The sequence below is a fragment of the Peromyscus californicus genome, unplaced genomic scaffold (assembly GCF_007827085.1).
Source record: "Peromyscus californicus insignis strain IS unplaced genomic scaffold, ASM782708v3 Scaffold_13__1_contigs__length_99412109, whole genome shotgun sequence".
Taxonomy (NCBI): domain Eukaryota; kingdom Metazoa; phylum Chordata; class Mammalia; order Rodentia; family Cricetidae; genus Peromyscus; species Peromyscus californicus.
In genome coordinates this window covers 59,640,114-59,656,578 of record NW_026294424.1, presented here as the reverse complement: position 1 = coordinate 59,656,578, position 16,465 = coordinate 59,640,114, and the positions used below count along the sequence as shown (strand labels likewise).

Genomic DNA, 16,465 nt, shown 5'->3' with positions numbered 1-16,465 from the left:
GGCGGGAGCGAGGCGCGCGGTGCTCTCGCGTGCTCTCGCGCCCGCTCGCGTGACGGGGCCCCTGGGCGTGCGCGAGGCCGAGGCTCGGGCTCCGCGGGGGCACGGGCGGGCCGGGAGCGCGCCGCGGTGGCGAGAGGGCGTCGGGTGCGGGTGGGCGCGAGGTGCGGGCGGGCGGGCGGGCGAGCGAGAGAGCGGAGCGGAGCGGAGCAGGGCGGGCGTGCACCCGCGCGCGGGCTCTCGGTAAAGGGAGCCGCGGCCGAGGCTGCGCTTCCTCAGCCCGACGGAGAGCGGCAGTGTCGCCCCGGCCGGCGCACGCTCGGCCCCGCGGCGGCTGCTCCTCGGCACCGCCAGCCCCAGCGCCGCTCCGGGGCGGGCGGGCGGCGGCGGCGGCGGCAGCAGCGGCGGCGGGACCCGCGGAGCCGCTTTTGTGTGCAGGCCGACGAGGGGCGGCGGCGGCGGCGGCGGCAGCGGCGGCACAACCACCTGACAGAGGCCCGGCGCTCGCTGCACCGGCCGCCCGCATGAGGAGGAGGAGGTAAAGCGGCGGCCGGGCTCGCGCCCTCGGCGGCGGTGGCGGTGGCGGCGGCGGCGAGGGAGGGACGGAAGGGAGAGGTGTGGGGGGGGGAAGAGACCGCAGGGGGAGGGCGGGCGCGCGCCGAGGCCCGCCGGGCTTGTCCGGAGCGGCCGCTCAGGCCTCGGCGGTGCCCGGGGTGGCGCCGGGCGGCCGTGGGGCGGGAGACGCCGCCGGGCTCGGTGGCTGAAGTTACGGAAGAAAATGTGAAGTGCGGAGCCGCGTCCTCCGCTTCCTGGCGCGGGGCTCGGGCCGCGGGCGGCTGGCGGGGGTGGCGGGCTCGCCGGGGAGGGGCGGCCGCGCGGCGGGGGACGCCCGGGGAGAGCCCCGGGGCTCGGCGCGGCCGGGGCGTTCGGCTCCCCGGCGCCGGCGCCGCGCGTGGGTCCTCTTGGGTACCTAGTTTTTGCGGCCTAAGCTGAACCCTCTAGGCCTCGCGGCTCCTTTCCCGGAGGGGACCGGCCAGACGGGGATCCGGCCGCTTCTCCTGGGCCGACCTGGGGTCTTGGGGTCCTCACCGGTCCCCCGAGGCCACCAAACTTCCGACCTAGGTGCCCGGGGGTGCATTTCATTGTGAGAAGAGGGCTAGGAAACTCCGGGCGCTGTTGGGCACCTCCCGCGGCCGCGGCGGCTGCAGCTCGGAGCCGCCGGGTGGTTCCGGGGCTGGAGCCGGGTGGGGGCGGCGGACGCCTAGCGGGATCCGAGTCCCAAGAGAAGGAGCGAGTGGCGGGGGGTCCCCGGCTTCGGGGGGGGGGGGAAGAAAGGGTTCTTCCCAGATTAAGAGATTTTTTTGAAATGAGAAAGAGGTTACAAAGTCGCCCCTTTTCCCGCTGAACTTTGGTTTTCTGACCGATAGAGGCCGGTAGAGGACTGTGAAAGAAAAGTTATCCCCCAGGATGGACTTCTCGCAGCCGAAGCCTGCCGCTGCCCTCTGTGGCGTCGTGAGTGCGGACGGGAAGATCGCTTACCCTCCGGGAGTAAAGGAAATCACCGACAAGATCACCACCGACGAAATGATCAAACGTCTGAAGGTAAGAGTCTGGGTCGATTTTCTGCACTCCGAATAGCTTGCTGACTCGCGTGGTTTCAGCCTGGCCTTGGGAGTTTTTAAAGATAGTTTATCGTCTTCTCTCTTGAAAGTATTGTTCCAAGTTGGAGGCATCTTTAGTTCTGAAAGGACATAAGTATCATGGGAAATTTAAAAGGAGTGTGATTATTTTCTATCCTGTTAAGCATTAAAAAAAAAAAAAGAAAGAAAGAAAAGAAAAACCACCCAAGTTGAATTGCTTCCCTTCTCCCAGTGATCCATTTCATTTAACGATTATTATTTAAGTGGCTTGTACCCTTAATTGTAAGCAGTGATTTGCCCTAGAAGGTTCCTATTTTCATCAACTACAAGTAAGACTGGTGTGAGCACAAGCAACCTTTTTTTTAATGTTTGTTTGTTTTTTGTTTTATGTGCCTCGGTGTTTTTTGCCTACATATATGTCTGTGTGAGAGTGTTGGATCTTTGGAACTGGAGTTATAGACAGTTGTGAGCTGCCATGTGGGTGCTGGGAATTGAACCCAAGGTCCTCTGAAAAAAAATCAGCCAGTGCTCTTAATCGGGGAGCCATCTCTCCACCCCACAAGCAACCTTTCCTCCCCACCCCCCTAGTTTCTTACAATTTCCAAATATCTGGAAGCTTAACTATGTATACCGTGTGGCTAAACTTTATAGAGGGTACAGATTTTTCAAAATTGGAGCTTAAAGTGAAATGATTTTAAGTACACATTCCCAAGAAGTTTGAGAACTGTATTTTCGTTATTTCTGTGAGGTTTATCTTCCTTGATGTAAATGTGGTAGTCCTTAACATCATTTTATGTTCCAATCTTGCATTGATCAGTTTTGGGCTTTCTTTTTTTGTGGACGTAGATTGTGGCCACAGCCTTACCACGTGAGGGCAGTTTTTGTTAGGGAGTCAGTTTCAAGCAGTGATTGTCACTTTGGGGCAATTTTGATTCACCCGGGATGTTGTCGGCATTTTGGATGTCAGAGTTGGGGCTTGTTTGGAATAGGGAGGTGGGGAGGAATAAGTCCTGCTAGGAGACCAGCAGTAGTTGAGGTGAAAGATCTTAAGCTTTTGAAGTAGGGCTTTGACAGTGGAACTAGAGACAAATAATGGGTCAGGTGAGCTGTTAGAGAGAGGTCTCCTGTAGGCTGCTGGTCTTGAACATCTTTCTGCATCCACTTTCCAAATGCTGGAGTTATACCACATCCTGGTAAAACAGTGATTCTCAAACTGGGGCTTGTGACCCCCTTTGGGAGTCGAAACACCCTTTCACAGGGGTCTCATCAGATATTTACATTACAGTTATGAAGTAGCAACAAAATAATTTTATGGTTGGGGTTACCACATGAGGAACTGTATTAAAAGGGTCAGCATTAGGAAGGTTGAGAACCATTGTACTAAAAGATGCTTCAAAGTTAAGTCAGACATGGTGGAAGGCTAGGCATGAAACATTGTTGGCAACTTTTCTGCCTTGTGCAACTTTATTTTTTTATGTTCATTGGTGTTTTCCTGCCTGTATGTCTGTGTGAACGTTTCGGATCCTGTGGAACTGAAGTTACAGACAGTTTTGAGCTGCTGTGTGGGTGCTGGGAATTGAACCGGGGTTTTCTGGATGAGCAGCCAGTGCTTTTAACCACTGAGTCATCTGTCCAGCCCCTTTGTGCAACTTTAAAAATGTATTTTTAGGGCCTGATCTTAGAACTGAGTATAGTGTCTAGTAAGGGTTGTGTGTTTAAAGTATGTCCGTGGTTTAGTTTCCATTTGTTGCCTTTTTGAAAGAATCAGTACATTAATTAAAACAGATCTTTTCTGTTTTCTTTCCATTCCTTTTTACTGGGGTGGGGAGGGTGCATGTGTAGGAAGTGCATATTAAACCCAGGCAGTGCACTACCACTGAGCTACACCTCAGCCTAAAGCAGATAAATCTCTTTGTTGTTTCCGAGACAAGGTCTGGCCTAAAACTTGCTGTGTAGAGATGAGGTTGGCCTCAAACCTCCCTCAGTTCCCTCAGCCTTAGAAGTGTCTCCATGCTCAACTTTTTTATTTTATTTATTTATTCCCGAGACAGGGTTTCTCTGTGTAGCCCTGGCTGTCCTGGAACTCACTCTGTAGCCCAGGCTGACCTTGAACTCTCAGAGATCCACCTGCCTCTGCCTCCCGAGTGCCAGGATTAAAGGTGTGTGCCACCATTGCCTGGCAATCAACTAAAATCTTTATGGGAGAATGTATATATTGCCGTGTGTGTGTGTGTGTGTGTGTGTGTGTGTGTGTGTGTGTGTGTGTGTGTGTGTGTGTGTGTCTATGCCTACTTGTATATGAAGGTACATAGGTCCTTTTGTGTATGTTTGTGGAGGCAAGAGGACAGACAATCTTGGGTATTATTACCCTCTGTCCTCTGTCCTTTGAGAGAACACCTCTGATGTCCACCTTCTTTGAGACAAGGTTTCTGGTTGGCTTGGAGTTCACCAATTAAGTTAGGGTGGCTGTCAAGTTAGCCTGGAGAATCTTCCTGCTGAGATTACATTTGTTATGGTCACATGGAGCTTTTTATGCTGTGCTGGGGATTGGAGCTCCAACTCAGGTCCTTATACTTGGAAGGAAAGCACTGGTCACTTAGTATCCCTGCACTGCTGCGGGGTGGGGGTGGGGCATGAATCTCGGCTACTAAAGAATGTACATGTACTGATACTTTGTAATGTTTCATATGCCCCGCAGTGGTGGCCAGGCCTTTAATCCCAGCACTCCCAGCACACAGGAGGCAGAAGCAGGTGGATGTTTGTGTATTCAAGGCCAGCCTGGTCTACAGAGCTAGTTGCAGGCCAGCCAGGGCTACACAGGGAAACCCTGTCTAGTAAGGTATACATGTGTATGGTATTTTGAGTATGACTCTGAACAACTAAGAAAATAAAGCTGTTCAATAAAATTAGCATTGTACCTGTATGTGCATTTTTGTCCTGTGTATTTCACCCCCCACCCCAGTTTGTTTAGTTTTTAGTGTTTTTGAGACAGGGTCTCTCCATGTAGCCCCAACTGTCCTGGAACTCATTATGTAGACCAGGCTGGCTTCCTCTGCCAGAGTACTGGGATAGAGACACGTGCCACTAAGATTGGCGACTCACTCCAGGTTTGACCAGGTTCTTTTTTGTTTGTTTTTTTTTTTTTTTTTTTTTTTTTTTTTTGGTTTTTCGAGACAGGGTTTCTCTGTGTAGCTTTGCGCCTTTCCTGGGACTCACTTGGTAGCCCAGGCTGGCCTCGAACTCACAGAGATCCGCCTGGCTCTGCCTCCCGAGTGCTGGGATTAAAGGCGTGCGCCACCACCGCCCGGCCTTTTTTGTTTGTTTTTTGAGACAGGCTTTCTCTGTGTAACAGTCCTGGCTGGCCTGGAGCTTACTTTGTGTAGACTAGGCTGGCCTGGAACTCACAGAGATCCACCTGCCCCTGCTTCCCAAGTACTGGGATTAAAGGTGTGTGCCATCACTGCCTGGCTTGAGACAGGGTATTATGGTTTAGGTCAGGCTAGTCTTAGATTCACAAATCTTTCTTTTTCTTCCTTGGCGTCCTGATTGGAATGTGCTGGGGTGACAGGTGTATGCCACCAATCCTAGCAATCATCTGGTTTTGATTAAGTGTTTAAATTAAGAATATTGAAATAAGTCTGCTGGTAGTGGTACAGGCCTTAAATCCCAGTAATTCTGGAGGCAGAGGCAGGTAGATGTCTGAGATCAAGGACAGTCTGGTCTACAGAGCGAGTTCCAGGACAGCCAGGGCTACAGAGAAACCCTGTCTCAAACAAAACAAAAATTGAAATAGCCAGGCATGGTGGTGTTCACATTTAATCCCAACACTCAAGGAGAGGCAGTTGGATCTCTGTAAGTTCCAGGCCAGCCTGGTCTACATGAGTTCTAGGCCAGCTGGGAGTATGCAGTGTGACCCTGTCCCAAAAAATAAATGAAATTAGATAAAAGATTATTAAAACCTTGAATTCTTAGGGGTGAACTGAACAATCTTTAAAAAAAAGAAAAAAAAGAAAATTTTGGGGCTAGCTAGATGATTCATTAGGTAAATGTGCTAAATCTAAAAGCTTGAGTTTGATCCCTGGGACCCTATACACTGGAAGGAGAATGGATTCCCACAAGTCCTCAGACTTCCACATGCAAGCAATGGATACTGCGCCCCACCCCCCCAATAAAATGCAATGAAAAATTTAAAAGCAGGAAGTTAGGAAATTTTCCACTTAAGGATGGATTAAATATTAGAAGTATTACTGACTGAAAGGTCAAGGACAACATTGGCTTAGCTATCCTTTTTTTTTTTTTTTCTGGAGCTGAGGACCGAACCCACCTAGGGTCTTGCGCTTGCTAGGGCAAGCACTCTACTGCTGAGCTAAATCCCCAACTCCAGCTATCCTTTTTTTTTTTTAATGAATTCTTTTGCAAGTTAAAGTTGGCCTCTGCTCCCAAATGCTGAGAATTGAAGGCGGTCATCTTTTTTTTTGTTTGTTTTGTTTTGTTTTTTTAATAAAAACAAAAATCACATAGCCCGCCTGGACTTGAACTTAAGATCTTCCTAACTCGACATCCGAAATACCATGACACACACACACACACACACACACACACACACACACACACACACACCCCACCATGCCTGAGGATTGAATTTATTACTTAATGTATGCTCAACTGACTGATACCCTACCAGCTGACCCCATATCCTCAGCCTCTGTTTCTTTTTCCCCCTTCATATTGTCTATTTTTGAGAGATCTCCTTATGAAATTCTGATCCTCTTATATCCTAGGGGTTACAAACATGTACCACTACATGAACTCCATAATTGAAGAAAAAAGTGTGTGTCTGTGTATAGGTGCACTGTGCCTTGATGTGCATGTTGAAGTCAGAGGACAACTTGAAATAGTTCTCTTTTTCTACCCTTGGGTCCCAGGGATTGAACTCAGATTGTCACACTTGGTTGCATTTTGTTGCTAAGTACTTACACTTACTACTGGCTCCGTAATTTTAAAGTTAGAAGGATCCTAAAAAATTTCTGGAGCCCCCTTTTAACAGACAACAAAAATTATGTCCGTAGCACTCAATCAGGATCAGTTATAAAGCTGATTAGTGGCAGATCCAGGGCACTGGCATTGTATTTGTTTTGGTTCTGATGTAGCTTGCATCTAAGGCATCTTTACTAGATATGACTAAAGATTTGTGACTAACAATTTAGTTACATTTAATGTTTTAAATTATTTAAATTTAAATGTGTGGGGGGGCATTGCACAGCACATGTGTGGAAAGGTAGGAGGACAATTTTGTATAGTTGGTTCTCTTCTTCCACCTTTATGTGTTCTGGGGATCAAACTGAGGTGGTCAGGTTTGGCAATCGCCTTTGCTCTCTGAACCATTTCACCAGCCCAAGAGTTGTGGTTTGAGAGAGGGAGAGGGTGGGCAGGTAGGCTGACTCATCTGGTCCCAAGCTTCTTGGGTAGCTGAGGATGACGTTGAATTTCTCATTCTCCTTCCAAGGGATTATAAAGCAAGCACACCTCTTTGCTGGGTTTATGCTGGACATTTACTCAGGGCATCCTCAGGTGTGTATAGTAAAAAGATTTTTTTGAGACATGGTCCCTCTACATAGTCCTGCCTGCCTCTGAAGTGCTGGAGTTGAAATAGTGCACCATAATGCCTGGCCATAGTAAAATTTTAATTTCCGTTTTTGAGGAACTACTTTATTTTGTTAGGTTCGGTTACACTTGGTTTTCTTTTGTTCCCCTTGAATATACTGGGTTCATTTCTGCTTTACTAGGTTATTCACATTATATAGCCCAGTACATCCTTTGACTGTAGGTGTCAGTTTTCACTAAGGGAAGTGTCTTAGATTTCTTTCTTATTGGGTAGTTTGTTTTGTTTTGTGGTGGTGGGGTGTTGTTTTGCTTTGTTTTTTGAGACAGGGTTTCTCAGTACAGCCCTGGGTGTCCTGGAACTCACTTTGTAGACCTGGCTGGCCTCAAACTCAGAGATCTGCCTGCCTCTGCCTTCCTGTGCTGGAATTACAGGCGTGTGCCAACTCCTTCAAGTCCTATACCTGAAGTTTTGACAGTGTACTGGACATGTTTCTTTGATTTGTCTCTGTGCGAGCTTCATGAACACAGGCGCTAGATCAGATTGGTTCACTTTTGAGTCTCACAGCCTAGTCTTCCTTCTTAACTTGGCCCACAGTTAGATACACGACAAATAATTGTTAAATGATTAAGTACTTTCATGTAGAGGTTTTTAATCCTTCCTACTCTTAGTTTAAATTTTTAAGAAAATTATATGCATGTGCTCACTTGCAGATATCAGAATATTCTCGGGAGTCAGTTATTCCTTTTCACCTGTTGCAGCAAGGTCCCTCTTTCCGCTGTCCCGAGTATGCCATGCTAGCTGGCCTGCACGTTTTAAACCGTTCTCTTATCTCCCATTCTGTAGTAAGAGTGCTGGAAATATGTTGTTTAGGGGGGAAATTAAGATGTTAAAGGTTCATTTCCCCCTCTACCTTAATTCTAATATAGAAGTATAAATATTTATAATTTCTTTTTGACTTCTTTTAATTTTGTTCATTTTTCCTTATCCTCCTTTGATTCTAGGCTTTTATTCTTTCATACTTATTTTAAATCTTTTTTCCATGTACTGGGGTTTGAACTCAGGGAGTTGCTCATGCTTGGCCAGTGTTCCATCACTGAGCTACAGCCTCAGCCCTGACATAACCTTTTTTATTTTTAGATATATTTATTTTACGTATATGAGTATTTTGCTTGCATGTATGTCTTTGTACCTCGTGTGTGCTTTGTGGCCTCATAGGTCAAAAGAGGTCATTGTATCCCCTGGAACTGGGGTAGCAGATGGTTGTGGACTGCTGCCACGCTGGTGCTGAGAATTGAACACTGGTCCTCTGGAAGAGGAGCCAGTGCTCTTAACTGCTGAGCTCAGCCATAACCTTTTTAATGCATTCATGCAGTGTGTCTTAAGGTTCTATTTTCTGGTTCTCTTATTTCTTCCTGCTTAGACTTAGTTTAAAGTTTTATGGCAAGTATACTATTTCAGGGAGAGCTGAATAGACTAGTCCTTTGTTGCATTATATTGGGAAACACATGTCATTTGTTCTTCTAGGTATGTTGTTTAATATTTGGTCAAATTTGGCCAGTTCTCTGCATTGTGAAGATAAGTTTCTTTTCCTTTGCAATTAGTAAGTAGTACTTTGAGAAATAACTTATTAGGATAAATTGTTTTCTAGCTGTCTTACTTTGCTTTTCTGTTGCTGTATTAAATGACTGACCAAAAGCAACTTAGATGAGCAAAGGATTTATTTGGATTATGGGTTACAGTTCATCTGGGGAAGCCAAGGAAGGAATGAAGCAGAGACCAAGTATGAACTCTGCTTACTGAGGTGCTCTCTATGGCCTGCTCAACTTTCCTATATAACCCAGGACTACCTGTCCAGGAATGGCACTCCCCACAGTGGGCTGGGTGCCTGTAAATCAATCATTAACCAAGAAAATGCCCCCAATGAGGCAGAGGCAGGCAAGTCTCTTGAGTTCCTGGCCAGCCCAGTCTGCATAGCATTTTACAGGCCAGCCAGAACTACACAGTGAGACCCTGTCTTAAAAAACACAAAAAGCAAAGGCTGAGAAAAGAAAATGCCCCACAGATATGGCTATAGGCCAGTTTGATGGAGGCAATGCCTCAGTCGACTCTCAGGTGACAGTTGATAAAAACTTACCATGATTAGCCATGTTTAGAACATTTCAAACTCAGTGTTTTCTGAGTTGAGGTTCAGACTGTCTGAAATGAGTGTGTTGGCCCTGATATAGCCTTTTTTTTTGGAGACAGGGTTTCTCTGTAGTTTTGGTTCCTGTCCTGGATCTCGCTCTGTAGACCAGGCTGGATTCGAACTCACAGAGATCCGCCTGGCTCTGCCTCCCAAGTGCTGGGATTAAAGGCATGCACTACCGCCACCCCCGGCTGGTTCTGATATCCTTTTTAATATTAGTGTCCTTTTTTTTTTTTCCTTCTTCTTCTTTTGAGGTAGTGTCTTGCTGTATAGCCCTAATTGGTACTGGAATTTACAGTGTAGACCAAACTGGCCTGGAACTTGTATTAATTCTCTGGATTCTGAGATTTCTTGAACCACTGTGTTAAGCTGAAGGAAGAATCTACCTTTTCCAAACTGAGTGTTGAACCAAGCAAGTGCTCTACTGCTACTGAGCTGCATTCCTCAACTCCAGCCCCTACTGTCCTTACACTGGCCTTCTACCTCCCCTTTGACTGGACACAAGTCTGTATTGGCCACAGCTCCTTCAGGGGATGAAGTGGGAGGATAGGATAGCACTGATGGAGTCCAGCCATGCTTCATTGAGTTGGTGTAGGTGATGGAAATGGTTGAAGGGCTTGTTGTACAAGTCCACTCTACTTCCTGTCACCTCCAGCAGGCTGATCTTCACCATCTCTGGCTTCTCCGTGAGTGGTACCTCCTTGACCTTGCTCAAGCAACTGAATAGTGAGCGCAGCATCCACTGCAGGTCTTTGTTCAGGGGTCGCCTCTGGCAGATGCTGTACAGTTGGAGCAGCTGCCCATAGGACATGTCCAGCAGCTGGTTCAGGTCTATGTCATAGTAGGTGGACTTAAGGAAGCTCCACTTCTGCTGCTTCACTTCCTCCATCTTGCCAGGTGCTCAGAAAACAATGTATCACCTCTACCTGTGCAATTGTCTTTTTAGGAGTGAGCCCTTTACTTGTCTAAGGTGTTATTATCGTGTACTTCCTGGCCCAAATTTGGATAGCTCTTTTATTCCAGTAGCCCTAGTTCCAGTTTTAGTAGAAGGTGGCATTTATAAATAAAAATCTAGGCTTTGTATTTGCTCATAGAATATAATTTCTTTAAGTTCTTTCAATATACAGAGCTAGGAAATAAACAAGTTTATTAAGTTAGTATGTCAAATGCCTGTCTTGATACCTCCAGTTGAAACTCACCACATAAGCTTCCTCCATTTCATATTTAGGATTTTTTCTTCTTTTTATAAAGTGGACCAGATTTCTATAACATTGATAAACAAACATTTATGCTCTTCTACTGTAAGCACAAAAGTAAGTTCACATCTTTATTATCAGTATCCTTTATAAGGTTTCTTTTTTTTTTTTTTTTTTTTCTCTCGAGACGGGGTTTCTCTGTGTAGCTTTGCGCCTTTCCTGGAACTTACTCTGTAGTCCAGGCTGGCCTGGAACTCACAGAGATCCGCCTGCCTCTGCCTCCCAAGTGCTGGGATTAAAGGCGTGCACCACCACCGCCCGGCAGCATTTTTTTGATTAATGATTGATTTGGGAAGGCCTAGCCTGCTAGTGGTGAGTCCACATCTAGGCAGGTAGTCCTGGGTAGTAAGCAGGCTGAGCAAGCCATGGAGAGCAAGCTGGTAGCTCCCTTGTGGTCTCTGCTTCCAGTTTCTGCCTCCAGGCGCTTACCTTGTTCTTGCCCTGACTTTCCTTGATGATAGACTGTAAAATGTAAGATGAAATAAACCCTTTCATCCCCAAGATGCTTTTGGTCATGGTGTTTACCATTAGTCATAGAAACCTGTGACTGTAAGTGTTGTATGGCGGTATGTGTATACCTGTATGTCCATATATGTATATCTGTATATAGAGGCCACGAGTCAGTGTCGGGTGTCTTTCTCTATCACTCCTCTCTCCCTTCCTTTGAGACATGATTTCTCACTGAACATGGAGGTCACCAAATAGCAAGATTGCCAGGTCAGTGACACTCTTCTAGCCCATCCTAGTCTTCCAGTCTCTGCGATTATAGGTGTGGACTGCCATGCCCAGCTTTGTTTTGTGTGTGTGTGTGTGTGTGTGTGTGTGTGTGTGTGTGTGTGTGTGTCTGTGTCTGTGTGTCTGTTCTGCATCTGTTTGAGCATATGCACATGTATGTGAGTGCCCATAGAGGCTAGAAGAGAGACTTGGATCCTCTGGAGCTAGAGTTACAGGTTGTTTGGAGCTGCCTGACAAGGGTACTGGGAACCAAACTTGATCCTGGAGGAACAGCAAGTCAGCAAGTGCACTTCTGAGTCATCTCTCCAGACCCCCCAGCTGTTTTTGTTTTTAATGTGGATGCTGAGGATCTGAACTCCAGTCTTCATGCTCACCCACTGAGCTGCCTTTCAGCCATTTCCCTTCCTTCCTTCCTTCCTTCCTTCCTTCCTTCCTTCCAAAAAAGATTTATTTATTTATTATGTATACAGTATTCTGCCTGCATGTGTCCCTGCAGGCCAAAAGAGTGCACCAGATCTCATTACAAGTGGTTATGAGCCACCATGTGGTTGCTGGGAATTGAACTCAGGACCTCTGGAAGAGCAGTCGGTGCTCTTAACCACTGAGCCATCTCTCCAGCCCCGTTTCTTTCTTTTTTTAAGAAAGGGTTTCCTCTGTGTAGCCCTGGCTGTCCTGGAGCTCACTCTGTAGCCCAGGCTGGCCTCTAACTCATAGATCCACCTGCCTCTGCCTCCCGAGTGCTGGGATTAAAGGCACAAAGCGTGTACCACCTCCTACAGGCGCCACTTTATTTCTTAACATGAGAAATCCTGAACACTCTACACTTACATATTGTTTATACTATCTTTGAATCTAAGTAGTGTATCACCTAGTTTTAGAAATCACGTTTATTTATTGTGCTTGTTTGTGTGTGAGTGCATATGTGCCATGGTGCATGTGTGGAAGTCAGGACAACTTGAAGGAGTCCGTTCTCTCTTTCTACCAAATAGGAGTCCAGGGATTGAACTCAAATGGAGTCAGTTACTTTTTCTACCTAATATGAGTGCAGGAATTGAACTTAAATGGTCAGACCTGACAGCAAAGTGCCTTACCTGCTGAATCATCTTGCTAGCCCTAAAAGTGAGCATTTAAGTACCAATTTACTCATTTTAAATGAATATTAGAGGATTTTTATTTTTAAAAGATTTAAAATTCTTATTTATGTGCATGAATGTTTTGCCTGGATGTGAGTGAATATGTCTACTATATGTGTGTCTGGTGTCTACAGAAGCTAGAAGGGGGCATCAGATCTCCTAGAACTGTAGAACTGGAGTTACTGATGGTTTGAGTGACCATATGGGTTCTGGGATCCAAAGCCAGATCAGGAAGTGTATGTAACTGATGAGCCGCCTCTCCTCCCCCCCCCCCCCCAGTGCTTTAAATACTCATGATAAACAGCATGCTGTAAAGTAGATTGGTTGTTGTCAAGTTTTTGAGTTCTTAAATAGCACCTGGTGTTTGTGTGCAGGTGTGTCATTGATTGTGCGTGACGTACACATGAGTGCAGGTGCCTTCAGAGGCCAGAAGTGTTGGATCCCCCTGGAGCTGGAGTTATATACAGGTGGTTGTGAGCCACATGCATTTTGGCAACTGAACTTGGGGCCTCTACCGGATTAGTACATGCTTTTGACCACAAACCATCTCTTCAGCCCTCCTTTGTTTTAGATTTTTTTTTTAAACCTTCACCCCTTTAATTTTATTTGCTTGTTTATTGAGAGACAGTCTACCCAGACTGCTTTTAACTCGTGATCCTCTGCCTCTGCCTTCTGAACATTTGGCTTTCCTCTCCTCTGTTGAGTGATCTTGCCACCCTTGTTAAAAATTTGAGGTGGGGGCGGTGGTGGCGCATGCCTTTAATCCCAGCACTCGGGAGGCAGAGCCAGGCGGATCTCTGTGAGTTCGAGGCCAGCCTGGACTACCAAGTGAGTTCCAGGAAAGGCGCAAAGCTACACGGAGAAACCCTGTCTCGAAAAACCAAAAAAAAAAAAAAAAAATTGAGGTGGATGTGGTGGCACACAGCTCTGATCCCATCACCTTAAATGCAGAAAACTCTCTCAGACTAAAAGTAGGGGTGGAGAGATGGCAGAGTTGGTAGACTGCTTTCCAGCAAGCACGAGAACCTGAGTTTTAATCCTCAGTGAGAACCCACAATCAAATGCCAGCCAGGTGTGGTGGTGAATGTCCTAATCCGACACTTGGGGGGCTGTGGCTGTTTTAGATTTTTATGTTATGTGTATCAGTGTTTTGTCTGCATGTATGTATGTGTACCATATTCACGCAGTGCCTGTGGTCAGAAGAAGGCATTGTATTCCTGGGGACTGGAGTTACAGGCAGGATGAAGCCATCTCTCCAGCCCCTCCATCTTTATTTAAAATAAGCCCCTAAGTGATTTTTGGTTTTTTGAGACAGGGTTCCTCTGTGTAGTTCTGTCTGTCCTGGAACTGTTCTGTAGACCAAGCTGGCCTCAAACTCACTGAGGTCCACCTCCCTCCCTGAGTGTTGGATTTAAAGGCCTGAGCCACCACTGCCAGATTGGTGATCTTGATACAAAGAAAATACTTGAGAGTGCTAGAAATATACTGTATAACTCGAGAAATATACTTTCTAGATTAATTTTGTATATTTTTGGTATGTGTCAAAAGGTGTTTAAAAGGTGGTGGTGCCGGCCGGTGGTGGCACATGCCTTTAATCCCAGCACTCGGGAGGCAGAGGCAGGCGGATCTCTGTGAGTTCAAGGCCAACATGGCCTCCAAAGCGAGTTCCATGGAAGGCGCAAAGCTACACAGAGAAACCCTGTCTGGGGGGAAAAAAAAGTGGTAGTATTATTATTGTTATTATTATTATTATTATTATTATTATTATTATTATTTTAATGGTTATATAGCCCAGGATGGCCCAGAACTCACAATTATTAAGTACAATTTTACTAGTGATTTTAAAAAATGTTGCTTAATAAAAGTAGGTTATTTACTTGTGAAGGCAGATGTGGGTTTCCAAATGTTTTTCATGCTCTCCTGTTCTCATTTAAACTGATGGCTACAAGGACAGCACCTTAGCATCTAGAAGGGAGGTGAAGTGGCAGTTCCTACACATTGTGCTGAAGGAGCTTGACTTCGTGTTGTATTTGACATAGGGTCTGATTGTGTAGTGCAAACTGGCTTTAACTTTAAGCAGACCTCCTGCCTTAGCCTGCTAATGTATGATTAGTGTTGGGATTGTCAGTCTCAGTCTCACTGTTTCTAAAACGGGGGTCAGCAAAGCTGGCCTGTTCTTACTGGTGTGTGTCATTCCAGAAGGAGTCATCCTTATTTACGTATTAGATGTGATCCCAGTTGGACTTCTGAGTCATCAAAAATAAAATCTAGATGGCTTTATTTTACTTCATTTTTTTCATTTCATGTTTTCATTCATTTTCTTTATTTTTTGTGTGTATTCATTTATGTGCACATAGCAGCAGGGATTGTGATAGCCTGTATGCACACAGGAGTGGAGGCCAGAGGTCACTGTTAGTATTGTCCTCATCCCGTCTCCACTTTCTTTCTTGAGACACGGGGTCTTTCACTGAACTTGAGACTCAACCTTTTTGGCTTGATTGACTGGCTGGCAAGGCCGTGAGGTATTCTTGTCTCTACCAGTTCCCACTTTTCCTTCCTGGGTTGATAGGTATGAGCCACCACACCCCAGCTTTTACCGGGGCACTGATGATCTGAGCTTAGATTGCCATGCTTGTACAGTAAGCACTTGACCAACTGAGCCATCTCTCCAGGTCCTGTCCCCCCCCCACCCCACCCCACCCCACGTTTCTTTTTAGTAATAAGCCCTGGAACTTGCTGGACTCTAAGATCATTGCTTTTACATCCTAAGTGTTGGGGTTCAAAGGCACTCACCACCACACCTAACATCACTGATGAGCTTCTTTAAAATTTTATTTAATGTGAATAGGTGTTTTGTTTGCATGCATGTCTGTACATCATGTGTGTGCCTAGTGTCTGCAGAGGGCATTGGGTCCCCTGGAACTGAAGTTATAGATAGTTATGAACCCTAGCCTGTCTGCAGGGAGTCAAACCCAGGTCCTCTGGAAGAGCAGCAAGCGCTCTTCACCACTGAGTCATCTCTCCAGCCTCCTGTGAACTTTTTTTACTCTGTGTTATACATTAGTTCTTGAGAGTGTTGGCTTACTGCAAGGTAATCATAGACACTGAGAGTAAACAGAAATGTTTACAGGCCATTTTCCAGTGCAGTAGTATCTAACCAAGTGCACTGTTTTTATTTTACAAATGTATTAGAATTAAAAACAAAATGCCTCACCTGACCACTTAGGATTTTCTAAATGTGTCTGGATCATCTGATTTCCAAAGCTACAATCTCACGCTCCTCTTCCAGAGCCACCTGGTGTTCTTAAAGTACTAGGGTTCACTCAGCTGAGCCCTTACTGTGAAGCCCTCCTCAGCTGCTTCATCTGCTTCAACAGCTCACAGTGGTTGGGTGACAATCTGTGAACAATCTGAATTTCAGTGTGTGGAACTAGTGTGTATTCTATGGTAGATACATTCTCCTCACGAAAACCGAAACCGTAAATGAGCTGACCCAGTGTGAAGGTGGAAGCACAACAGTTGGCTACAGTCTTAGTAGAATAGTGGAAGGGGCACTCAGACTTCTACCCTGCAGTTTGTCCCTAGTCCAGAGCATCCATCACAGTTTAAAAATAGAACTGACTTACTGTGTCATGGGTGAGGTCACACAGCTGACACTGTGACTGTGAGCCGTTCTCCTGGACCTGTTTCACCAGTGGTTACTGGTGTAGGATGCAAAGATCACAGGGTTTTCTAAGACTTAGAGCTCCTCACCAATTAAATTAAATCCTAGCCTGGTGAATTTTAACATTCAGAAACTCCTTTTTGGTTTGGTTTTTTAGGAAGAATCTTGCCATACAGTAGAGGATGACCTTGAGCTCATGATCCTCCTGCCTCAAGTGTTTAGATTACAGATAAATGCTATGCTTAGCAAC

At 46.1% G+C, this 16,465-nt stretch overlaps 1 protein-coding gene across 4 annotated transcripts in view; it reads left to right on the top strand.

The window, feature by feature from the left end:
- Window positions 1-406: 406 nt before the first annotated feature.
- Pds5a (PDS5 cohesin associated factor A) overlaps window positions 407-16,465 on the top strand; it is a 112,863-nt gene continuing 96,804 nt past the window's right edge. The window contains exons 1-2 of one of the 4 annotated variants that reach the window (XR_008217476.1): window positions 407-535; window positions 1,425-1,599. Coding sequence is in view for 3 of the 4 variants with exons in the window: in XM_052735021.1 (XP_052590981.1) it covers window positions 1,465-1,599 (135 nt within the window). In the remaining variant the exon portion in view is untranslated. Of the gene's footprint in view, window positions 536-658; window positions 783-1,424; window positions 1,600-16,465 lie in introns of those variants that run through there. The other 3 variants (XM_052735021.1, XM_052735019.1, XM_052735020.1) reach the window with 3 other exon arrangements.